General features: G+C 47.6%; 1 protein-coding gene across 3 annotated transcripts in view; it reads right to left on the bottom strand.

The window, feature by feature from the left end:
* The window catches only part of LOC123770843 (uncharacterized), a 223,535-nt gene that overhangs the window by 64,349 nt on the left and 131,905 nt on the right, over nucleotides 1-27,281 (bottom strand). For all 3 annotated transcript variants that reach the window (XM_069305726.1, XM_069305727.1, XM_045763018.2), the window contains one exon: nucleotides 19,868-19,976. In XM_069305726.1, coding sequence (XP_069161827.1) covers nucleotides 19,868-19,976 — 109 coding nt within the window. The remainder of the gene's footprint in view (nucleotides 1-19,867; nucleotides 19,977-27,281) is intronic.

The raw sequence follows: 27,281 nt of genomic DNA, 5'->3' as shown, positions 1-27,281 counted from the left end.
TATTAATTTCACTAACGGTAGTATCAACCTAACTTAATATTTCTTTATCCGCGCATTAGTGCTAGAATTCTCACGACATCGAGTAGCAAGATTGCGTCAGATAATGTCTATCTAGACACGTTTATTACCAATATGTAAGAGAATTGAATGTGGTTCTCTAAAATTATCAGTATTCCGTGTAATAATTAACTACGGATAATATAACTCCCTATAATCCAAAACCGAGAGTTATTAACTGAAATTATTATCTAGTAACAGTTTTATCTGTTATGTACGAATGCTATGGCGGGAATAGACATCCTCTCCATTTCTCGTTTAACACCATTTAATGAGAATATGATATTATTTAATTCACTATAATTGCAACCCGGTTATCATTAGCGTATTACATCAGTAATTACGCGGAAAAGAATTATCCGTGATTAGTAATTTCTGTTGTGAATGCGGGAGACGAGTTGAGGGAGGGTGGAGACGCCATTGCACACGAGGCATTCCTGGCGATCAGAGAGGCGAGGTGCGTGGTAGTGACTGAAGAGATCTCTAACAATAATGACGTTGCAACTCCACCAATAGTCACCAATTACCTCCCCACGTGTTCTACAGTGCCCTGCCAGTTAATAACGCATCAACAATTGAAGCCACGGCCCGTAATTACGTGTACACAGCAGTGGACGCCTGGGACTGGCAGATGCGGTTTCGGCAGACCATATTATTTGATACACTCATGTTAAGTATACCAATTTTGTTTGATGCATCACTCTGGGTTGTATATTTGTGGGTAGTCTGTCGTAACGAAGAATGAACAACAAACACACAACGTTAGTTGATTTTCTTCATTTATTTAAATTTTAACCCTTCAATTGCGCATCGCGTCATATGATGCTTTGACCGACTTGCAGTAAATTGCGTATCGCATCATGTGATGCTTTGGAGTACTACGCAAGATTTAAACGGCCCGCGGACACACGGGGTTCAACACAATTGGAGGGGTGACAGGTAAGCTTCTAACATGAATGATAAATTTTCTGACTGATAGAAAAATGAGGGCAGTAATCAGAGGCAATGTATCGGAATGGAGAAATGTCACAAGTGGAGTACCACAGGGTTCAGTTCTTGCACCAGTGATGTTTATTGTCTACATAAATGATCTACCAGTTGGTATACAGAATTATATGAACATGTTTGCTGATGATGCTAAGATAATAGGAAGGATAAGAAATTTAGATGACTGTCATGCCCTTCAAGAAGACCTGGACAAAATAAGTATATGGAGCACCACTTGGCAAATGGAATTTAATGTTAATAAATGTCATGTTATGGAATGTGGAATAGGAGAACATAGACCCCACACAACCTATATATTATGTGAGAAATCTTTAAAGAATTCTGATAAAGAAAGAGATCTAGGGGTGGTTCTAGATAGAAAACTATCACCTGAGGACCACATAAAGAATATTGTGCAAGGAGCCTATGCAATGCTTTCTAACTTCAGGATTGCATTTAAATACATGGATGACTTTTCATGATGAAGTTCATGACTTTTGTTAGGCCAAAGCTAGAATATGCAGCTGTTGTGTGGTGCCCATATCTTAAGAAGCACATCAACAAACTGGAAAAGGTGCAAAGACATGCTACTAAGTGGCTCCCAGAACTGAAGGGCAAGAGCTACGAGGAGAGGTTAGAAGCATTAAATATGCCAAAACTAGAAGACAGAAGAAAAAGAGGTGATATGATCACTACGTACAAAATAGTAACAGGAATTGATAAAATCGACAGGGAAGACTTCCTGAGACCTGGAACTTCAAGAACAAGAGGTCATAGATTTAAACTAGCTAAACACAGATGCCGAAGAAATATAAGAAAATTCACCTTCGCAAATAGTGTGGTAGACGGTTGGAACAAGTTAAGTGAGAAGGTGGTGGAGGCCAAGACCGTCAGTAGTTTCAAAGCGTTATATGACAAAGAGTGCTGGGAAGATGGGACACCACGAGCGTAGCTCTCACACTGTAACTACACTTAGGTAATTACACTTAGGTAATTACCTTCATCAGGGCTCTTGTAAACAGATGCCATTTTAAAAAAAATCGTGGGCCAAATTCCCGGGTGTGAAGGTCCTCAGTATTGAGTGAGCAGCCAAGCATGACGCACACAGCATGAGCTCACAGCACTGCTGTTCAGCATGTGACCACAGCATCGCCTAAAAATGCCAAAATATTCTTGTTCATGCTATTATGTAGCGATGATATTATTACAGAAGACCCCTGACTGTGATAAAACTGACCAGGGTTCTGATAATAGCAGGATTGTGGTGGTATTTAGCGCTGTGCGCCATGGAGGGAGGAGTAATGCTGTGAGAGGGAGGGTAGTGGCGATGTCTTCTGACTGTGTGTGGCCACCTTTTATTGACTGCACTCACTATACCAGCTTAGTGGTTCGCTATGGTGAACACAAATGTAGATACTTATATATAACGTGTGTATAGAGGGTATAAACAGCAAGAGTAAGTTGGGAGCTGCCATTTTGGTGAGGGAGGTGGCGTCGTGCAGACGACGGTGTTGTTTACTGGTTACCACGATGGTCTTTGGGCACCATACCAGTTTACTTGTACAAGTATGGTGAATAAAACAGGTAGATATTTATATATAATGTGTGTATATAGCGTAATAACACCACAAATAGTATTGTTGGAGGAGAAATATTAGTGTGTCTGGCCTTGAGGGCGGCAGCCATCAGCTGACTGTGTGAGGTCCTACGTCTTTGTGCCTTTACTCACCATAAAGAGTAACTCACATACTCACTCATACAAGCTTAGATGTACAGTTATGGTGAACAAAACATGTAAATACTTATATATAACGTCTTTATATAAGAGCAAAAACAGTATTGTGGGAGGAGAAAGTGGGTGAGTCAGGTGACTTGAGGGAGGGCGTGAGTGGCTGGCTGGTATACGGCGGACACTCCTCATTACTTTTTGACTCATAATAGCAACTTAGTGGTTTGTTATGGTGAACAAAACATGCAGATACTTATATATAACCTGTGTATATAGTGTAATAACCGACAAAGTATTTGTTCACTGATTGATGAACATAATTGAATCAACAATATGCACACCATATTTATGAGTACAGCGATAATTCACTCATTTTATTATATAAATATATCAAACTACACACTATTGAATAATATTACAGTAAAAAAACTATGAAAAATCAGAGACATTGTAATAATTAGGTAATTATCTCTTTGTGGCAGCTCCGGCCTGACAGCTGGCGATCAACAGACCGCCTGGGACGCACGCTGAATCAGCTCCTGTTTTTTGCCAGACTTCCCCGCCCTATAGCAGGCAATATATGCCACTTACGATTTTTTTATTATTTTTCCCATAATCAGTGAACACAAATTAACAGGTTAGGAAGAAAATTTTTTTTTTTTTTTTTTTTTGGTATGAGCCTGTGGGTGTCAAATGGTATATAGCCATGCGCCATTTAAGGGTTAATGAATACTGTACTTGAAATAATTCGTAGCCTAACAAGATGCTACTTAAATTTCCCTGATTGCAGCGTGTATACGAGGAGTCGACAAGTTGTTTCTCTTCATCCGTGATATTCACTTCGGGTCTTTCTTTATTGGGATCCTGTGACCACGAGGACGAATGACGAAATGGAGTTACAGAAGTCGTCTTACAGCTAAGACAACTATTTCGTATAAATTTAGCTAAGATTATTACTGATTTCAATATAATTCATATAGGATCTTTACAGTAAATAATTTATTGCCAAAATTTATGATTTGGTAATTAAGGTGTTTGCTCTTACTGTTGCTCAATAATACATAATCTTTAATATTCATTATTTGAGGTATCATATCTTTGAATCTATATTAGTTTAGATTCGCTATGTTACTAACTCAACAATGAACTAGTGACGAACCACACTGGTTCCTAGATATATATGAACTTCTAGAAATACCCCCCAATGTTGATATTTGAGGCTTTGACTTTAATTAATAATACAGTCCATTCCTTATTTTCAAGTGATTATTCATTTAATTATTATCCATAGGCACTGGTTCTATAGTGTCAATCTAATAATCAAATTTACTCGTTTTCCCTCTTTTCTCAAAAGTGGGTGGTCCTTCGATTTATTTAAACATAATAATCAAATAATTTAATATATGAGTTCAAGCCCCAGATAATCTAACAACCAAAGGGGCTACTACAAACTGAAGAGTTGATAAGAAGGCACCCTGATCAAGGACCAGGAGGGCTCAGGCGACGCATGAGCAGGCCGGAGGTGAAACAAAACACGAGAAAGCGTACGAAACGGGGCAGATGCGACGTCCACCCAGAACGCAAGCTGGAACGGCTCCGCCAGCGCCTCACAAAACGAGGCAACAGTAAGAAACATCAAAACTCTAGTCCTGAAAACCCAAGAAAGGACAAGACAACCTGATGCGGATGAGAAGACAACCTACAAAGAGCAATAAAAAGTGCATAGAAACACCAGGAAACGTCATACTGTCGCCAAGACGAAGCTTGCAGGTGGGACACCACAATAAAGCCACCTGATCACCACAGAGATGGTGATACCCGTGACAAAATACCAGACGCCAAGAGCCGAGGAGAAAGCCGAACCAGTCACGTACAGGACCAGTTCGACCGGCCGAAAGAGGCGGAGCCGCGGGAAAACACCCCGAGATCGGACATCTATCAAGCAGCGTCTGAAAATAAAGCTGGGCCGGCCACTAAGGGACCATAAAGACTACTCTCGTGGGAACGGGCTCCAACCGAGCCAGAACCCGTAGCAACAGCTGAACCGGGAGAAGAGGAACAGGTACCCCACCTCGACCAGTCCTGCCGAAAGGCATCCACCGTGAATGCCTCGCAGGCGGGTAAGGGCGCCACAGAAAATGGGCGACGCCTAGACCACGCCGACTAGAAGACGTCCCTGGCCAGGAGTCCATACATCCGGCAGAGCTAACGAAATGAGTTGGCGATGACTGGCCAATCTGCAAACAGAGGAATGAACTGAGACACCTGTCCGCCAGGACGCAGGACACATCCCGGACATGAACCTCACGGTTAGCCAAACCCTGAGAATCCAGCAAACGAGCCACTCTAAGGTACCAATCCCAAAGGTCAAACACCTTAGAGAAACCCTGTGGTTCCGGCAACGAACAGTCCAAATGGAGCTGAATGGTAGAGCACTGAGTGACCCAAACCCTCCGAAACGCAAACTAGACAGCCACGAACTCCTGAACTGTGCTGTTAGCCCGACGGACGGACAGACCCTACTATCCCTGGCCGACCTGGTGAGCACTGGTCACAAAGCCCCAGCCGAGAGATGACCCGTCCGTGAACACATCGAGGGAAGGCTCAGGGAAGTGCCAGGGAACAGAACCTCGAAAACCCCAAAGAGGAAGTTGGTGATGCAGTACCAACACAAGATCCCCGGAGGAATGAACCCAACGATTGCAAGAGAGGCGGAAGGGGAGTGTCCGAAGTAATCAAACAGACGCTGAAGTCAAACCCGAACCTGCGGGCAGACCAGCACGTCGAAGTTCAGACTCCCGCACAACTGCTCGAGCAACCACCGAGCAACCCAGGACTCCCTCATGAACAACCGAAGGCAGGACCACAGTCGCAACAACACTTCCGGAGGGAAAGACAAGGAGTGGGCCAAGAGCCCTAAACAAGACCCAGCCAGGTCCGAACCCGGAACGGAAAGAAAAATGGAACAGCCTCCAGATCACCAGGAAAACCAAACCCAGCGATCTGGAAAGAACCACAAACCTGGCGAGCAGACAAGCGGACCGACTGGGAGCCCACACCAGCCAGTCGTCGAGGTAGGCCAGACACCGAATCCCAAGCAGACTCAGACAGGGCACCAAGATCCGGTAAAGATGAGTAAATATACCAAATGCCAATTACAAAATAGGGAAGGCAACAAAAGCGGTAAGCCTGAAGCCCCACCGCCAACGGTGCCAGTCCCGGAAAACTGTAAAGGAACGTGCCAAGAATTGACCTGGAGGTCCAGGGCCACCATCCAGGCTCCCGGCCCCAACAGAAGCCAGACAGGAGACAACTGTCCTCTGATGAGGGCATAGAATCCAGGGCGCAGACTGAAGAAGTCCAGAAAAAACACAGATTCGACAAGCCCATGTCTGCATAGAGCAGACGGGAACCCCAGAAGGATGGGGCGGATTGACCACATCCAATGCACCCACAAAGATGACACGACGAAGTGCAGGGGAAGAAACCCACCCCGCCAGCCCTGAACCCCCCAAAGGGGAAGAAGCCATCCACTGCCGCCACCAGAGGCCGGAAGAGAATCAAAAGCGCCCACTAACTGCGGGACCATGTGAGAGTTAGCAGAGCAAGCTGCTCCCCCAGCGCCCCATCAACAGAGAAGGGAACAGAGCCCCTTCCAAAAGAAAAAGTATACATATACATATATACATATATATTATGTATATACACCTACACATACACACAAGGTATGTTACACACACGTGCGTATGCCAAACACATGTGCACACACATACAGTGTACACATGTACATGCACATGTGTACACACACAAATACACGTGAAAAGAAAATTACAAGCCGCCGACCTGTAGGCAGAGAGCACCACGCCGGCCAGGCGAAGAAGGCACAAAACTGCATCAAAAGGTCCACCTCGACAACAAAACCCCAAAGTTCCAGCATGGCCACAACACATGCCAAGACCCAAAAAGATCAGTCTGCAAGCCTGAAAAACCCTGGAACCCCAGACCACAGAACTGGGTCTCACACGAGGAAACAAAGCCCCCTGAACCCACAAAGGGGGCCCTAGAGGAAGAAACCTCCAGAACGATACCAAAGAACCCAAAGGAACCTGGAATCGAACCAGGGGGAGCCCAAATCACCACATTTGCCAGCAGAGATACACCACAGAAAGGCAAAGCACAGCCCCAGACAGAACCCCAGGGAAATGGTCAAAACAGACCAAAAACTGAGGGACAAGGAGTGGGAGCCAGCATAACAGACAGGGACACTGAGCCCACACCGAAGGGCCTAGACCCAAAACAGACAAAACGGAAAACCCGGTGTAAAATCAACACTCAAACGTTCCCAGAGGAACAGGAAACGGGCAGAAAAAAACAGAAAAGCAAAGAAACGACAACAGGAGAATAAACCCCTGAAAAAGGTTTAAAACTCACCCAAGATGCTCGCTCGCACACCCAAGCGCATGTAAACAAACCTCAACGCCGCCCTGGTGGCCACACCGGGAAACTGGCAGAAGAAAATGGCCACCAGAACAGAGGGCTGTGACTGACGCAAAAGATACGAAAACATGCCAGCAAAAGTGGGAAGCAAGCAGACTGGATGGGCGAAAAACTCAGCACAGAAGCAGAAAACCCAGGCAGGGGCACACTGCCCCAGAATTGCTAGTAGGCATCCCCCACAGCCCCGGGAACCCGCAACAGAGGCACCGGGGCAGAGCTGTCCTCCAAGCCCTCCGCCCTTAGAGAAAAGGAAGAGTCCATGGGAAAGACAGCAAGAAACGGCCTCTGGTAAGACCCAGAAGCCTTGGCAGGAGAAACAGGCTCGAAAACCTCCGTCCCCAACCTGAACAGGGCAGCCCCGAAAACCGCCCGAGTCTCGGCCCCAACTAAACCCCGCCCCGACCCCGAAACCCGCAGACGGTCTGGTGCCAGGTACAGGGAGGGAAAGGGGCGAACAGCACCTAACCAAAACAGGGCGGCCCCGGGGTATCCGAGTGGGAAACCAACCTAGCGTGTTGCAGCTACCTAACCTAGCTTGCAACACAGATGCCATTTGTTTCTGCCTCGTGCGGGAATCGAACCCGCGCCACAGAATCACGAGTCCTGCGCGCTATCCACCAGGCTACGAGGCCCCCCCTCACCCACATTCTCTTCCCACAATACTGTTTTTGCTATAATTCACTATATACAGACGTTATATATAAGTATCTACATGTTTTGTTCACCATAACTGTACATCTAAGCTTGTATGGTGAGTAAAGGCACAAAGACGTAGGACCTCACACAGTCAGCTGATGGCTGCCGCCCTCAAGGCCAGACGTACTAATATTTCTTCTCCATCAATACTGTGTGGTGTTATTACGCTATATACACACATTATATATAAATATCTACCTGTTTTATTCACTATACTTGTACAAATAAACTGGTATGGTGCCCAAAGACCATCATGGTAACCAGTAAACAACACCGTCGTCTGCACGGTGGCGTCGTGCAGACGACGCCACCGCCCTCACCAAAATGGCGGCTCGTAACCTTCTCTTGCTGTTTATACCCTCTATACACACGTTACATATAAGTATCTACATTTGTGTTCACCATAGCGAACCACTAAGCTGGTATGGTGAGTGCAGTCAATAAAAAGTGGCCACACACAGTCAGAAGACATCGCCACCACCCTCCCTCCCTCCCTCCCTCCCACAGCATTACTCCTCCCTCCATGGCGCACAGCGCTAAATATCACCACAATCCTGCTATTATCAGAACCCTGGTTAGTTTTATCACAGTCAGGGGTCTTCTGTAATAATATCATCGCTACATAATAGCACGAACAAGAATATTTTGGCATTTTTAGGCGATGCTGTGTTCACAAGCTGAACAGCAGTGCTGTGAGCTCATGCTGCGTGCGTCAGGCTTGGTTGCTCACTCAATACTGAGGCCAATAACACCCGGGAGTTTGGCCCACGATTTTTTTTTTAAATAACGTCTGTTTACAAGAGCCCTGATGAAGGTGTGGTGAACCCCGTGTATCCGCGGGCCGTTTAAATCTTGCATAGTACTCCAACACGTCATATGACGTGATGCGCAGTTGACTGCAACAACGTCCAGCACGTCATATGACGTGATGCGCACTTTAAGGGTTAAGGTAAACTAGGGAGACAAAACATCCAGGTACCCAAAGGGCGGCTGAGAAACCGAGCAGTAAAACGGATACACAGAGGCAGACCCCAAGGAACTTGTGGAAGTTAACCCCAAGCTCCAAGGGCAGTACTTACAAGGCACCTAGGGAAGGGAACCCTAGGCGCATGCTACCTGAGTACTGAGGAATAACTCCTGGCTCTCGCACCCCAGGAGTACAGCAGCCACACACAAGGCACAACGCCGCAAAAATACTGGAGCCAGAGCACACAACCGAGTTGATTGCATCAGCCTGAAGAACTGGGGTGTGGATCGCTGGCGCAGTAGTTCTGCGGCTACCCCTTCTCCCTCCTGGAGAGGAGGCTGCGCAGACAGCGGCGCGACGACGGTGACATTATACTAGTTTGTTCATTTTTGCTTGGGGATTTCTATCTACTCGTTCGGCTTATAGTTGCAATTTTCACCAGAATAGGGGTTTGTTTTGGTACACCTACCTTTCTGGGTGCCTAACCCGGTCGATGGCAGACATAAAATGCTTCCAATTACACAGGGTTTCTATAGACCATTGCTTCCCTTGCCTATCTAGAGGGGGTCAGGTTATGGCTCCTGGTCACGGATAGGCCCATAAGAACTCCATACACATGACTGATGCCAAAGTCTGACATTAGCATATCAGCCTAGTAAGCTCCGGGGAGCCGTAGGGGCTCCCCCCAGAAAAACAATGAAATAACCATCACCAGGGAAAGCAGAACCAGCATATTTCAGGCAGAGGGGACACACAATGATGGAGCCTATGAAGGACAAGCACACTCCCCAGACTAGGAGTGCTAAGGAGCACCAGCCACACACCCTCACCTAAGGACTAAGCTGACCAGAATGGGGCAAAATCCTGAAGGCTGAGGAAGGTAGCAGCGACAAAAAACCAGCATTGAATGTAATGAAACACCATTTTCTGGGTGAGTCCCGGAGGCTTCCCAGAGCTATCCAGGCTGAATGGATATGTATAACTCTCTGGCATCAGTCAAGGTGCATGGAGTTCTTGCCAACCGGGAACCGTAAGCCAGAACCTGGCCCCCTTAGAGAGGCACGAGGAGCAATGGCCTATAGAAACCCCCTTGTGGTTGGGAGCATTCTATGTCTGCTATCGACCAGGACAGGCACCCAGAAAGGAGGCACCTCAAACCAAAAAGATTGCTACCGAAAGCTGAACGAGTGGACAGAATTCCCCAAACAAAAATAGCAAACTAGCATGACGTCATCACGTTGCCGCTCCGCCATCTGCTCACCCCCCTCCCCACGAGGGGGAAGGGGAAGCCCCAGACCCTCCTCGCCAGCTATCCAACTGGCAATTCTTATGCTGGATGTCAAAATATGTGAAAAACACCGCTGACCGGAGGGAGGGATGCCGGGGAGTCTCCGGGACTCACCCAGAAAATGGCGTTTTATTACATTCAGCGCTGGTTTTCTGGGGCGGCTTCCCTACAGCTCCCTGGAGCTACCTCACCAAAGATAAGGAAAAAGGGAAGAAACCGGGAGGCGTACGCAATGCACCCAAACCAAAAACAAAATCCACAGGCCAAACCAAAGGACCCTGCAGACGACCCGAACAGGAAGGAAGGAAGGGAACCCAGGCAATACCAAAATGGGCCCATGGCCCCAGAGGCCACGATGCGCAGAAAACAGCGAAGAGCCGCAACCAAACAACACACGAAACACTCCTGGCCCGACCAACCAAGCCGCAACCCAAGGGCCCCACCGGAAAATAGCAGACTCAAATGTCACAGGAAAAGACGGGGACTGCAGCAAAAGAACAACCTACCACCAGGACCAAAGTAGCAGAAAAACACCAGAACAGAAGGGGCCACAACCACCGAGGAGAAGATATATTCCCCCCTGGACCAACGACCAGGACAGTACCGGAAGCGCAGAAGTAGGCCAGAGGTGAAAAAACAGAACAAACAGCTAGCGGAACGGAGCAGAAGGAACAGCAAGACGGAACGCAAGTGGGAGCAGACCCGCCAGCACCACCTGAGATGAGGCAACAGCACTCGGCACCAAAGGACAGTCCCAGAACAACCCCGAAAGGAAGGATGAGACAAACCTATCAGAGACCGTAGTACACCTACACAGTGACAGGGAAACCGGAAGGACTGCCAGGAGATACCCACTGCTGCCAAGACGAAGAACGCAGGCGGAGGCCAACAACGAAGCCACCAGCGCCCACACAAGGGATGAGAACCTGAAACAAAAAACCCCAAGATGCGATGACTCGAGTGGAAGAACGAACCAGCCGGTACAGGGTTGGACCGACCCTTCAAGAGAGGCGGAGCCGAGGGAAAACCCACAGGATCGGACACCGAGCAAAGAAGCACCCCAACCAAAGGCGGCAAAGAACCAGGGTACAGGAAGAGGCCAACAGGGAAATGAAGACCACGAACCGAAACGCGAAGTAAAAACAGCAACCCTGCAACCCACAGGAGCAGCGCAAGCAGCCCCAGCAAGGAAGAAGGACGCACGCGTCACTGAGGTAAATATGAGGACAACTACCCAGGACTTGAACCACATAAAAACAAAAAGAACGTTCTGGTAAGGAACAGAAAACAGGAGCCAGAACCAGAAACCTAGCTCCACACAACCCAACGAAACGAAATCGTAGGGGCAGGAATGGGCAAACGGAAGCAACGCCCACCCGCAGGCAGTACAAGCATCTCGTATACCACACACAATAGACCAAACCCGGAGAATGAGGCCCCAGCATGGAGCCCGTACCCCGTTTGGAAAATTGCAGAGGCAAGCCCCAAGGCCAGCCCCAGAGCAAAGAGGCACAATTTACGAGGACAGGCTGCGGGAATGCAACACACAACACAAAGAAGAAGGGAAGACAAGAACACAACTAACAAAATTCTCAGAGGAATGAAAAGGTAGAGAATGAGAAATTGGTGAACATGGGCGGTACACAAAGAAGGGGACACAGGTGGAAACTGAGAACCCAAGGAGCCACAGGGATAGTAGAAAGAACCCTGACAGTGTCAGAGCAGGTAACAGATGGAAGGCAGTAGCCAGCTGTGTGGCAGAAGTAGATACCAGACACGGCGCCAAAGGGAGAGAAGAAAGAGCCCAAACAGCTCAGGAATTGGTACACCAGGTGAAGGACAGCAGAGAAGTGGGACCAAGGAGCCAGAGCCCAACCCCTACTAGTAGAACCAGGGGAGGACAATGAGGCGAGGACAAAAAACTGGCAGGGAGAAGAGAACACAAAGAAAACTGAGAAAAGAATCAGGTGCCAAAAGACTAAACAAAAGGCACCAAAGACCGAGGCTGCGTCCCACAGTACACTGACCAAGGTAGGCCACGGCAAGACTCATGCAAGTGGCCAAGCAAAACACACAACACCCACACCCCCATCAAAATCGAGAACCAGCGCCCGGCCGACAGCATCGCCAGACCGCACAATCTCACAAGCAGAGTGGAGACACAACTGTGGCATAACACATGGAGTTAAGTGATGTAATACAGTTGCAGACACCAGACATTGTTGCACTCACGGAGACAAAACTTAAAGATGTTATTTTAAATGAGGTCATATTCCCAAGGGGCTACTCAGTTTGGAGACGGGACAGAAAAATTGCTTAAGGCGGTGGCGTTGCTGTGCTGGTGAAAGAACACCTAAAGGTAAATGAAATAATGATTGCCAATCCACAAGAAGTTGACGTAATAGCAGTAGAGATCTGCCATGAGGATGATGAACTAATGATCATAAATGCATATAATCCACCACCAAGCAACACATGGACAAAGGAGGAGCTAGATAGTAAACGAGAAGGTCTTATAACAATAATGAGAGATTATAGCAAGAGCGGATAAAGGTAGACAACGACTGTTGACAGTCGGCGACTTCAATTTGAAATCCAAAGACTAGGAAGAATATGAAGCTAGAACAGAGGTTATGGACCTGTAGATTTGTAGACCTCATCCTGGAAACATTCTTGTATCAACATGTTAAACAAACTACAAGGATGAGGGAAGGGGACATTCCCTCAGAGCTAGATTTGATATTTACCAGGAAGGAGGCAGAGATATTTGACATTCAGTGCCTTCCTCCCTTGGGTAAAAGTGACCATGTCTTTTTGGGAATAAAGTATGCAATGCGTTATAATCTGGAAGAAAATGAGCAGCTTGAAGCAGTCAAAAAACCTGACTTCAGGAGAGGACATTATGGCGACCTTAGAATTTTTTTTAGTGAGTATAATTGGACAGACTTGTTGCTAGGCAAGGAAGTAAATGAGATATTTGTCAAGTTTTGTGATATCTATGATAAAGGCACAAAAAAATTTATACCAAAGCAGAGATGCAGAACCAGGAAACAGGATTGGTTCAACAGAAGTTGTGAGAGAGCCAGAGACCGAAAGTCACAAAAATGGAATCAATATAGGAAGAGACCAAACCCCCAAATATATCAGCGATACAAAGATGTGAGAGACAACTACACGACAGTGAGGAGAGAGGCAGAAAGAAATTTTGAAAAAGGAATTGCGGACAAATGTAAAACAGAACCAGGCCTATTCTATAAATTCATAAACAACAAATTGCAGGTAAAGGAAAATATTCAGAGGTTGAAAATGGGAAACAGATTCACGGAAAATGAAAGGGAAATGTGTGAAACATTAAACAAAAAATTCCAAAGTGTGTTTGTGCTAAATGAAATCTTCAGGAAACCAGACACAATAAGAATTCCAGAGAACAGCTTACAGCACATAGAGGCTTCTAGAGACAAAGTGGAAAAAATGCTCAAGGAACTTAGTAAGAACAAAGCAGTTAGTCCAGCTGGAGTTTCACCATGGGTTCTGAGAGAATGCGCACCAGCTGATTTTTCAGATATCCCTGTGTACAGGAGTCGTAGCAAATGTGTGGAAAAAGGTAAACATAGTTCCAATCTACAAAAGTGGCAGCAGGGAAGACCCCCCCAATTATAGACCTGTATCATTGACAAGTGTAATAGTCAAAATATTGGAAAAACTAAAAACTAAATGGGTAGAACACCTGGAGAGAAATTATATAATATCAAACAGACAGTATGGTTTTCGACCTGAAAGATCCTGTGCATCGAATTTACTCAAGTTTCTATGATCGAACCAGAGATTTTACAGGAAAGAGAATGATGGGTTGACTGCACCTATCTGGACCTAAAAAAGGCTTTCGATAGAGTTCCGCATAAGAGGAAACTGGAAATTGGAACATATAGGAGGGGTGACAGGTAAGTTTCTAACATGGATAAAAAATTTTCTGACTGATAGAAAATGAGGGCAGTAATCAGAGGCAATGTATTGGACTGGAGGAATGTCACAAGTGGAGTACCACAGGGTTCAGTTCTTGCACCGGTGATGTTCATTGTCTACATAAATGATCTACCAGATGGAATACAGAATTATATGAACATGTTTGCTGATGATGCTAAGATAATAGGAAGGATAAGAAACTTAGATGATTGTAATGCCCTTCAAAAAGACTTAGACAAAATAAGTATATGGAGCACCACTTGGCAAATGGAATTTCATGTGAATAAATGTCATGTTATGGAATGTGGAATAAGAGAACATAGACCTCACACAGCCTATAAATTATGTGGGAAATCTTTACAGAATTCTGATAAAGAAAGAGATCTAGGAGTGGTTCTAGATAAGGAAACTATCACCTGAGGACCACATAAAGAACATTTTGTGAGGAGCCTGTGCTACACTTTCTAACTTCAGAATTGCTTTTAAATACATGGATGGCGATATACTAAAGAAACTGTTCACAACTTTTGTTAGGCCAAAGCTAGAATATGCAGCTGTTGTATGGTGCCCATATCTTAAGAAGCACATCAACAAACTGGAAAAGGTGCAAAGACATGCTACTAAGTGGCTCCCGGAACTGAAGGGCAAGAGCTACGAGGAGAGGTTAGAAGCATTAAATATGCCAAAACTAGAAGACAGAAGAAAAAGAGGTGATATGATCACTACGTACAAAATAGTAACAGGAATTGATAAAATCGACAGGGAAGATTTCCAGAGACCTGGAACTTCAAGAACAAGAGGTCATAGATTTAAACTAGCTAAACACAGATGCCGAAGAAATATAAGAAAATTCACCTTCGCAAATAGAGTGGTAGACGGTTGGAACAAGTTAAGTGAGAAGGTGGTGGAGGCCAAGACCGCCAGTAGTTTCAAAGCGTTATATGACAAAGAGTGCCAGGAAGACGGGACACCACGAGCGTAGCTCTCATCCTGTAACTACACTTAGGTAATTACACTTAGGTAATTACCATCCAAAAACATAACAATCATTCCGGATCCTACGCCCAAGGTATAAACCGCACCACCCGCCTCCGGTAACATGGTTCGTACACCAGTCATATGTACACATATCGTATAGACACCAACAAGATGATGTAACGAATAAGAGGAACGCCGCGACAGGAAGGAGAGACGAAGGGAATACAAAAGAGGGCGAAAAAGAATCGAAAGAAAACAAGGAGAACGGAAGAGGCCCAACAAGTCTGAGAAGGGACTAGAGGGAACAACACCGTAAGTCAGTAGACATTCAAAAAATATTGGAAGAATCGAAGAGTGTCGCGAACCCTTGAAAATCTTACGGAGGCACATAAGAAAGGAAAGTGGTGAAAGAACCTCCAGGAACGACGGAACCGACGGACCCGAAGGACACGGAACCGAACCCGGGGAGGGGTAGACCCGAAAACTAACAGGAATGCAGAGGAAGAAGGAATAAACCCCCCTCAGAGGAACTGCCAGCCCTGCTCCTACGGGACCAAAAACCGCAAGTGGGGCCCAATGGGGCTAAGGCCCCCCCAGGCAACCCCTCCCCAACCCCGGGAACCTTCACGGCCGGACCCGGGGCCGAGCCATCCCACACAAGCCCTGACCTCACAAGAAAAAGCCGAGGCAGCCGTAAAACTCTAAGGAAGGGAGTCCACTGGTCAGACCCTTTCGCACAGCTGGAGGAACAGGCTCGAAGTCCTTTGCTGCCACCCCGGAAGAAGAAAAACCTCGAGACCACCCAAGTCTCAAACACCAACAAAACCCCGCGCCGACCCCAAAACTCAGAAACGTCGGAGCCGAAAGCAAGGGGGAGGACCCAAATGCACAATCAAAAAGGAAGGACCAGGAGGGGTGGACAGAACCTGTGCCGAACAAGCGACTCCCACCCCCAAGTCATGGTTTCCATCACCAAACCGGGACAGTCTCGGGACATCCGGGGCTGCAATCAACCAAGCGCATTGCAGCAATCTAACCCAGTCTGCAACGTGGCTGCTGCCTGTACCCACACAACTGAATGAATGGCGTGGGGAAAACTGGAGCATGAACAGACAACCAACGTCACATGACTCCGGGTCAAGGAACCACCGACCCAACAGGCAGCATGGCGGAGGCAAAACCGGTGAGTTTCACCCTGAGACAAGGGGACAGAGCAACCATCAAATTCGCAGAAAGCGAGAGGAGGACTCAAGGTTACCTCCATCGAACCACAGAGCCCCCGTGGTGATTTTCAGGGCCCTTAGCCTTGTGTACACACTAAGGGAAGCCCAGGCAGGGTACTGCAAACCGGTGCGCAAGTTTACCGAACAAACTGCTAAAAGCTGAACCCCCGGGATGTGTACACTCATGGGGGCCAAACAGGAGACTCCACCAAACATAGAGAAGAACAGGAAGACCCTCCCACCAGGCAGAAAACAAAAACAAAAGAAAAACCCCGCAAGAGGACAATGTACCCAGGCGGAACAGAGCTGGCCACTATAATTGTAGAAGGTTAGCTGTGCAGTACCCCGCGCCCCTACCAGTGACGAAAACAACCTCCTACCCAGAGACAAACTAGGGCAAAAAAACCCAGCTGATCCCAAGGGCGGCCCAGTACCGAGCAGTAAAAGACACAGCGGAGGTAGATCCCAAGGTGACTTGTGGAAGAAGGCCCCAAACCCCCAAGGGTAGTACTTACAGGGCACCAAGGGAAGGAAACCCTAGGCGCATGCAGCCCGAGTACCATGGAATACCACTCCTGGCTCACACATCACCTATAGAGACAGTCCACATCACAAGACACAGAACTGAAACAAAAGTGGAGCCTGAGGCACCTGACTTGCCAGTAAACCCATCAGCCAAGAATTGCCAGTTGGATAGCCGGAGTGGAGGATCTGGGGCTCCCCCCTTCCCCCCTCCCGTGGAGGGGGGGTTACGCAGACGGCGGCACAGCGACGTGATGACGTCATGCTAGTTTGCTATTTTTGTTTGGGGAGTTCTGTCCACTCATTCAGCTTTCGGTAGCAATCTTTTCACCAGAATAGGGCTTTGTTTTGGGGCGCCTACCTTTCTGGGTGCCTGTCCTGGTCGATGGCAGACATAGAATGCTCCCAACCACAGGGGGGGGGGGTTTCTACAGGCCATTGCTCCTCGTGCCTCTCTGAAGAGGCCAGGTTCTGGCTCATGGTCCCCGATAGGTAAGAACTCTATGCACCTTGACTGATGCCAGAAAGTTATACATATCCATTCAGCCTGGATAGCTCCGGGGAGCCGTAGGGGCTCCTCCTAGAAAAACCACAGGACAAACAGAGTAACAACTGAAACCACCCCAGAAGGTAAAATGGTGCACTCAGTGCGAAAAAGAATTGCCAACAAGAATCACAAAGTCCTGTGAGAAAACCGCACAAGCAACGCAGGCCACTTCACAATGACTCAAAAGGCCAACGAGGAAACTGAATGCTCCCCACAATAAATGGAATACAGAGCACCACTTGGTTTCCAAACTTTAGTTATCCGAAACTTCCAGTTTCTCAATTGGGGTTGGGGAGTCATGCTACCTGAACAAAGATCGGGTAGGAAGGGGTCCGCCAAGCGTCAAGCCAGCCTGTGGTGATGGGTGGGAGATGGTCCAGTTTGCCCACTGTGACTTCACAGATTCACGGCCTATTATTCCTATTATTTTGAATTGTCATAAGGCTGGAATGTTCATTCTGTGCTTTTGTTTTACATATCTGCACAATCAAGAAACATCTGTGCACCATGTCGGCTTCAAATGCACGCATTGCGTCAGTGATGGCTGACTGGTGGGTGGATGGATGGGAGAGCTTATGTGGGAGGCAGTATGAGAGAGGGGGAGAATCAGTGAGAGAGGGGGAGAATTAGTCAGAAAGGGAGGGAGAGATGCTAGGAGGGAGGGGAAGGTAGGGAGAGATGCTAGGAGGTAGGTAGGGAGGGAAGTAGTGAGAATTATGGAGTGAGGGAAAGGCAGGCAGGCAGGCAGGCTGGCTGGCTGGCTGGCTGGCTGGCTGGCTGGCTGGCTGGCTGGCAGGCTGGCTGGCTGGCAGGCAGGCAGGCAGGCAGGCTGGCTGGCAGGCAGGCAGGCAAGCAGGCTGGCTGGCAGGCAGGCAAGCAGGCTGGCTGGCAGGCAGGCTGGCAGGCAGGCAGGCTGGCAGGCAGGCAGGCTGACAGGCAGAGGCAGGCAGGCTGGATAGCAGGCAGAGAGGGAGGCAGGCTGGATGGCAGGCAGAGGGAGGCAGGCTGGATGGGAGGCAAGCTGGATGGCAGGCAGGCTGGATGGCAGGCAGAGGGAGGCAGGCTGGATGGCAGGCAGAGAGGGAGGCAGGCTGGATGGCAGGCAGAGGGAGGCAGGCTGGATGGCAGGCAGAGAGGGAGGCAGGCTGGATGGCAGGCAGGGGGAGGCAGGCAGGCTGGATGGCAGGCAGAGAGGGAGGCAGGCTGGATGGCAGGCAGAGGGAGGCAGGCTGGATGGCAGGCAGGCTGGATGGCAGGCAGGCTGGATGGCAGGCAGAGAGGGAGGCAGGCTGGATGGCAGGCAGAGAGGGAGGCAGGCTGGCTGGCAAGCAGGGAGGCAGTGATAGTCACGTGGTTGAACCACATGACCTTTAAGAGAAAGTATGGGATGTAGGGGGTTTGTCAGTGGTGGGGGAGAGACCGGCTCACTCCCGAATTTTAAGCCTAACACACTCGACCCGTTAGCAGGATGGCAGGGAGGGAAGCAGGCAGGGAGGGAGGGAGGGAGGGAGGGAGGCAGGCAGGGAGGGAGGCAGGCAGGCAGGCTGGCTGGCAGGCTGGCTGGCAGGCTGACTGGCAGACTGGCTGGCAGGCTGACTGGTAGACTGGCTGGCATGCCAGCTGGCATGCAGGCTGGCAGGCAGGCTGGCAGGTTGTTCCTGCAGGCTGGCAGGAAACATCCAGAGGATGTTTGCCAGATGTCTTAATAATCAGCTAGGAACAATTAAGGACTTTTATAAAGCGGATCAGGACTTCACTTATTGGTGAGTACAAACAAAATACGGTCGCATTTATGCTATGAACCTGTCAATTTTTTCCCCTAGAGTTTGTCCGTAATTTTTTCATAATTTTTTTACATTTCTAGTTCACGGGGGAGACATCTTCTGTCACGCAGGGTGCAGTCGCACCTCCACATATCTCCAGAATCAGCTATTGATACTGGTAATGACTCCAAAGGACCACCACCTACGGGCTATTCATACCCGTGCCACCTTTTGGGTGGCTTAATCTTCATCAATCAATCAATTAATTTTTAGTTTATTTTTTCCCATTATTTCTCGTTTATGAACTTACATGTTAACTGACGGGTCTCGTCTCCAAGGGGTTCGGAAACCAAGTGGTGCTCTGTACTACATCGATCAACCAAGCCTAAACCCTGGATAGCATCCAAACTGACAGGTTTGGTGACATGGGGTGACAGCCGCCTAATGAACCAGGGGCAGTCACCTGATGACCCAAGGCGTCCTTATGATCTAGGCCAATTGCCTAGAGAACCGGGTAACTTGTTTTGAATTCAGTCAGCAATATAGGAATGCCATTCATTATAATATTTATTGAATAAACATTTAACAAATACAACTGAATATTCCATTAATGTTTACTAACATTTTTATGAAAATCCTCAATTACTAACCTCTCCAGGGTATGTGCATCTATTGATTGACCTGATGGCAAAAGAAGTGGCACTGTCATCACATCACATGTCAATGGATCAAGGAAGTCCTCTGGTATGTCCAATGAATCTGAAAATACATCTTATATTGGTATTTAGTCTAAATCTTTAATACTATATTAAATAATACAAAATAAAAGTCAAATGACTGTTCTAGGTATAAGGATAACATTTTGAATAAATTAATCAATTAACACTATCTAGCTCCCGGCAAAAGGCTCTTTAACTTTCCCCTAGTGTGTAGGGTAAGAAAGGTGCATCATTGCATCACCACCTTTCTTACCCTGCACACTGAAAAGTCATATACCACCTTCCTAGATCTTAAGTCTGCCTTTGATATTGCAAATAGACATGTTATCTTGAGTGAGCTTGCAAGAATGAATATTGGTGGTCGGCTTCTTTGTTGGATCAGGGGTTACTTATCCAACAGGAAGTCATCTGTATTTTTCCAGGGGCATAGGAGTGTAACAAGAGACTTTGAACTAGATACCCCGCAGGGTGGTGTCCTCAGTCCTACCTTATTTAATATCTTAATAAACACGCTGTTAAACTCTATACCGAGCAAACCCAACGTCCACATCATTAGCTATGCTGATGATATAATGATGCACACCACTGGGTATGCTAACACGCAGAATACTCTTAACCCTGTATTAGACTCATGTCAGGACCTAGGTTTAACCCTCAAACCGCGCATATCATATATAAATGATATCAGTGACAAAACCGAAACTGCGCACATCATTTATATATGATTTCGTGTCTAGCGCTATAATTTAAACGCCCTGCCTGGGATAGGGGCAGCTATAGTACAGCCACGACCGATAGTTGCCAGATGCCACCTAGAAAAAAAATCCAGGCCAACATTCTTGGGTGTTACAGCGTCAGTATTGAGCAAGCCACCAAGGCTGGCGCACGCAGCACGAGCTCACAGCACCGCAGTTCAGCTTGTGACCACAGCATCGCCTACAAATACCATAATATAAATGATACTGCCATTATTTAGCAGTGATAGTATTACTGAAGTATTACTGACTGTGATAAAATTGACCAGGATTCTGATAATAGCAGGATTGTGGTGATATTTAGCGCTGTGCTCCATGGAGGGAGGAGTAAGGCTGTGGGAGGGAGGGTTGTGGCGTCGTTTTCTGACTGTGTGTGGCCACCATTTATTGACTGCACGCACCATACCAGCTTAGTGGTTCGATATGGTGAACACAAATGTAGATACTTATATATAATGTGTGTATAGTGTGAGATAACAGCGAGAGGAGTAGGTTGGGAACCGCCATTTTGGTGAGGGAGGAGCGTCGTCTGCACGACTTGGCATGTTGTTTACTGATGGCCACTATGATCCACTTTGGATCATAGTGGCCATGATGGCCACTTTGGCCACTTTGGGCACCATACCAGCTTATTTGTTCAGGTATGGTGAATAAAACAGGTAGATACTTATATATAATGCGTGTATATAGCGTAATAAAACCAAAAACAATATTGTTGGAGGACAAATATTAGTGCGTCTGGCCTTGAGGGCGGCCGCCGATCAGCTGACTGTGTGAGTAGCTACGTCTTATAGCCTTTACTCACCATACAAGCTTAGATGTACAGTTATGGTGAACAAAACATGTAAATACGTATATATAACGTCTGTGTATAGTGAATATATACAGAAAGAGTATTGTGGGAGGTGAATGAGGGTGAGTGAGGTGGTGTTGAGGGAGGGAGTGGCTCGCTGGTGTTTGGCGATCACTCCTCGTTGCTTTTTGACTCACAAGACCAACTTAGTAGTTCGTTATGGTGTACAAAACATGCAAATACTTATATATATCCTGTGTATATAGTGTAACAACAGCAAAACTATTTGTTTATTGTTTTATGAACATAATAATTGAATCACTAATATGCACACCATAATCTTGAGTACAGCGATGGTTCACACATTTTATAATATAAATATACCACAATTCGCTGTATGGAATAATATTACTGCAAAAAAACTAAGAAAAAATCAGAGACATTGAAATAATTAGGTAATAATATATTTGTGGCAACTGCCGTCTGACAGCTCGGGCGGAGTAAACCTCGTCTGGCGAAGGCTCTGCCAACGCCCCTTTTTTGCCACACTTCCCTACCCTATTGTGGCTAAAATATACCACCTACGATTTTTTTGTTATTTTTTCCGTGATCAGGGAACAAAAATGAACACTTCTATAAGACGAAAGAATTTTTTTTATTTTTTTATTTTTGTTGCACCTGTGGGTGTGAATTCCATTTGGGCCCCTGGCGGTTTGAGGGTTAATTATCTCAGCAGAGAAAACAAAGATACTAAATCGGCGCCCACCCAGGCAGGGAGGAGCTGTTCGCAAGATGCAACTGTCTGATGGCTCCCAGCTTGACTATGTAAACAGATTCAAATACCTTGGTCTTGAGGTGCCACTGTATGGTCCTGTTGTATTCAGACTCTGTCGTCAGTATAAAGAGAGGCTCCGAGCTCTCAAGGCTGTTGCAGGTTATCACTCAGGCTATGGTGCCAATGTCAGAAGTGTCAAAATGATGTACTTTGCATACATCAGATCTTTAGTGGATTATGCCGCATCTCTGCTTGTTTTGATGCCTGAAAGAAAGCTTGGAGGGCTTGAAAAATTGCAGAACGAAGCCTTGAGGATAATCCTTGGGTGCCCTCGTACCACAAAGATACTTAATATGAGAAAGGAACTTAATATTCTGAGCGTTGTTGATCGTGTTACTGAAATTAACTGTCAAATTGGTATAAAAATGCTTAGGCTAACTCATCCTAATCCTTGCACAGAAGCCCTCCAGAATTTCTTTATTGAAGATCAGCATTGTTCCAAATGGATAACAAAAACTGGAACTCAACTCAGAATGTATGGGGTTCATGATTTGTACCAAGAGAAACAACAACGGCACTTTCCTGCACCGTGGGAGGTTACACCCTTTCTAGTTTTAATCCTTCCCTTTCCACCCAAAAAGCAAATTAGAGATCAGCCCAAGCTTCGTCTTGAGGCAAAGCTCAATGCCTTAATCCATATTGATGCTCTGTCCACAGAGCATTCTCTCTCTCAAATTATATACACTGATGGTTCCCTACACCGCACCACGGGTGCAGCTGGAAGTGCAGTTGTCCTGACAATGGGCGATGGCCTATACTTTGAGTGGGGAGTCCGTATAAACAACTGGGCCTCTACCCTTCAGACTGAACTATTTGCCTTGATCCTTGCACTGAAATGTGTACAAGTCTCCAAACTTGATACATTAATTGTAAGTGACTCCTTATCATCCTTAAATGCTCTCAACTCTTTAAGACATAACTGTAACATGCTCGTGTCCGAAGCTAGACACAAATACAACAAAATTATTAAGGATGGTAACAGAGTCCATTTCATGTGGTCTCCATCTCATGTTGGCCTCCGAATGCATGACAGAGCTGATAAGTTAGCCAAAGAATCTGCCTTTAAAGGAGCCGTTGATTTTAACCTTGGATTGTCAATGAGCAATTTGAGAGCAGCAGTACACCGAGAACTTCAACAAGATCTTGTAGATCTGAGGCAAAGTGAAATTGACACCAGTAATTCCATCTATCATCATACTATCATGCAAGAGGAGCCACACATCTATGGATCATCCAATAAAATCAGCAGACTTCTAGATGTTACTGCTGCTCGTCTTAGACTCGGTTACAAGTATCTCTGGGAATTCTCATTATCTGCTGATGTAGACCTGACCAAATGTAAACTGTGTCAACAAAATTATTCGCACACCCTCCGTCACTATGTGATGGAGTGCGAAAAGATACGTGAATTTAGAGACAATTCTATAACCAATGTTCCAGCGATGTGTCAATATTTCATTCAAAATGATCTGCTACCAGAAATTTTAGCCAAATATCCCCAGTTTGCTAACTGTAGGTAGTAGGTTACTAAGTGATTGTAACCTATCCACCGCTGCCCACTGGATGGGGGCCGGTGTGCAGGAGAAACATATAAATTTTGACACTAAAATATCTCTCATGCACAACACGTGCACATTTGTGTGAGCTCTCCACATATGTCAGTTGCTTAATTTAGAACCTGTACTTGAGGTCGATCTCGAACCCATTGTTGATGTGACGACTTATACTGAATTTTGTAACTAGCTCATCAAGATTGTAACTTGCTTAGCTAAATGAATTGTGGGGTTCAGTCCCTAAGCCCATTATGTGCCTCTGTAACCCTTTCCACTACCGCCCACAAGATGGGTATGGGGTGCATAATAAATGAACTAAACTAACTAAAAACTTTCCCCTTTGTGAGCCGAGCATTTCGGGCGACAGGGCGGCAACAGTGAAATGTTTATACTCTTTTTTGATCTGCTGACCTAAATTTTCCTTGTATGTATTTAACCCTCAAACTGCTAGGGTCCCAAATGGAATTCGCACCCACAGGCGCAACAAAAAAAAAAAAAAATTCTTTCGTCTTATAGAAGTGTTCATTTTTGTTCCCTGATCATGGAAAAAATAACAAAAAACCAGCGTTGAATGTAATGAAACGCCATTTTCTGGGTGAGTCCCGGAGGCTCCCCGGAGCTATCCATGGCTGATATGGATACCCTAACTATTTTGCAACAGTCGATGTGGGTGGAGTTCTAGGCCTACCAGGGACCACGAGCCAGAACCTGGCCCCCTCAGAGAGGCACGGGGAGCAATGGCCCATAGAAATGCACATGTGATTTGGAGCATTCTATATCTGCCATCGACCGGGACAGGCACCCAGAAAGGTAAGCGCCACAAAACAAACCCCTATTCTGGTTAACAACAAAAATCGACAAACGAGTGGACAGAACTCCCCCAGGAAAACGAACTAACAAGCATGACGTCACACGAGCCGCGCTGGATGTCTGCGCAACTCACCCCCCCCCCCCGGGAGGGGGAAGGGGGAGCCCCAGACCCCCGCGCCGGCGATCCCCGCCCCAGTTCTGAGGCTGGATATCAAAACCGCGAAAAACCCCACTGACCGGAGGGCGGGAGGGTGCCGGGGAGCCTCCGGGACTCACCCAGAAAATGGCATTTCATTACATTCAACGCTGGTTTTCTGGGGGGAGCCCCTACGGCTCCCCGGAGCTACCTCACCAAAGACTACCTAAGAAAACAAGGGGACATACCCGGGAGGCGGTCAGTGAATCACTCCTCAACACGAAGTCGAGACAACAACCCAAGGTATATCATTCGCCAGAAAAAAGGGAGAATGGCTGCAGACGAAGAAACCTATGATCACGACCATAGGAGCCAAAAACACTGCGCTTGAAAAGAGCAAGAAGCTCTGCCACACGACCCCCAGAGGCGGATGCCAACACAAAATGAAAACTGAGGCAAAGCAAACCTGACCCCAAGGAACCACAACCAAGGAGAAGAAAAGCAGGAGAGCACCCTGTCCAAAGACCCGGACGACACAGGTAGTGCATAAGCAGGCCGGAGGTGTAACAACGCACGATACAACCTGCGAAACGGCGCAGAAGGAATATCGATACCGAAGGCTAGCAGCAGAAACCAAGGTGCCAGACCCAAGAACGGCCCCAAGCGCCTCTACAACCTCCGCAAGCCAATCCTATGACAGCCCCAGCAGGGAAAAGAAAACGCAGGACCAAAACGAAAATGCCCCAAGTGTGCAAGTCCACCTCCACAAGTGCAGCTGACAGGGAAGGAACTCGCATAAGGAGCCACCCCGCACCAACATCCCGCAGAAGGGCAGGAGCAAACAGACTCATCAAGAGGAGCAAAATCGCTCCCAGGAAAACTAGTAGTGCCGAGACAGTGTGAAGAGAAGAGATATTCACAAAAGAACAAAAAGGCCAACACCCAGAAGCTGCCGGGAAGAGGACCCACAAGCCCTAGAAAAACCCAGAGGGAAGCCCAACCGAATGACGACAGATGCACCAGAAAACGGGCACAATGGACAAGGAACCGAGCCCAGGGAGGGGCCGACGCCCACCAAGCACGTGCGGAGAGGGGGAACAGAAAACCCCACACCACAAAACTGCAAGTCCCTCCCAGAGGGGTAGAAACACCCCGGCGGAAACCAACGGGGCCTGCGGCCCCTCACGTGAGCCCCACCCCTGCCCCGGGAACCCACCCTGCAGGCCCTGGGGCCGAGCTGTCCCCTCAAAGCCCCAGCATCAAGAAAAACCCCGGGACAGCCGTGAAAAACACGAAGGAAGGGAGCCCACTAGGCTCTGGAACTTGAACCGAAACCGGAGGATAGGCGAGGGGCGAGACGAAGACCCCAAGCTCATCCCCAACCAGCACAATGAGGGGAGGACAAGACAGAGAATCCAAGGAACATGGAAAAACCAGGCCCGGCAAGGAAGAAAAGCCCCAGAGGGAGCACGGAAGGGCCGAACATAACGCCACAACCAACCCAGACACGCAGCTGCAGTACCAAAACTGCAGCAAAACGTCACCACACACCCAGAGGAAGCGACAGAGAAGATAGATAAATTGTACACGAGTGGCACACAAGGGGCACAGGCGGAAACCGAGCACCCAACTGAGCCACTGGGACGTTAGAAGAAACGTGTGCAGTGTAACAGGCAATCAAAGGAACACAGTAGGCAGCTCAACATGGGCTGACCCCATACACAGCCCCAAGAGCAGAGATCAGAGTGCCCAAGAAGCACAGAATCCGCTCGACAGGCAAACAACAGGGGAGAGGCGGAAACAAAGAGCCAGAACCCAACCTGCAAGCACAAGGAGACGAACACAAAACCAGGTGGAGAGAACAAGAGCTGCCCAGTATGGGCTAATAGCCCTGCAGTAGGCACCTCGGGTGATACGGCCCACGTTCTCAAGGACGTATGTACACCCATTCCTACTCCCAAAAACAAAAACAGCGTCAGGACGAAGGAGACGCCAAAACTGCTCCAACTCACCTGCAGAACATAGGCTGTGAAGGGCCATGACGCAAGCGGTCGAGTCCGTATCCGCCGGAGGCGGCCAGTGCGCAAATGCTGGAGAGGAGGGGAGCAGCGAAGGAGGCTCCCCACCCGAGAACGCAAGGAAAAACCTCATGATTTTCCCACAGCGGCACTCCAGAACACCCCCAAGCAACGGGGCACGGATTGGATTAATAAAAGAGCGAGAGGCGAAGCCCGCCCCCCCTCAAACTCCCACGGCGCATGTGCAGGACGCGAAAGAAAGTAGCCCAACAAGGAGAGAAGTAGCCAAACCAGGCGAGAAGTAGCCCTACCAGGAGAGAAGTAGCCCAACCAGGCGCGACAGAGCCCAACAAGGCGAGAAAGAGCCCAACAAGGCGAGAAGGAGCCCAACAAGGCGAGAAGGAGCCCAATAAAGCGAGAAGGAGCCCAACCAGGCGAGAAGTAG

The sequence above is a fragment of the Procambarus clarkii genome, chromosome 56 (genome assembly GCF_040958095.1).
Source record: "Procambarus clarkii isolate CNS0578487 chromosome 56, FALCON_Pclarkii_2.0, whole genome shotgun sequence".
In the NCBI taxonomy this organism is placed as follows: Eukaryota; Metazoa; Arthropoda; class Malacostraca; order Decapoda; family Cambaridae; genus Procambarus; species Procambarus clarkii.
Note: the sequence above shows the minus strand (reverse complement) of the source record. Positions and strands in the feature narration are given on the sequence as shown.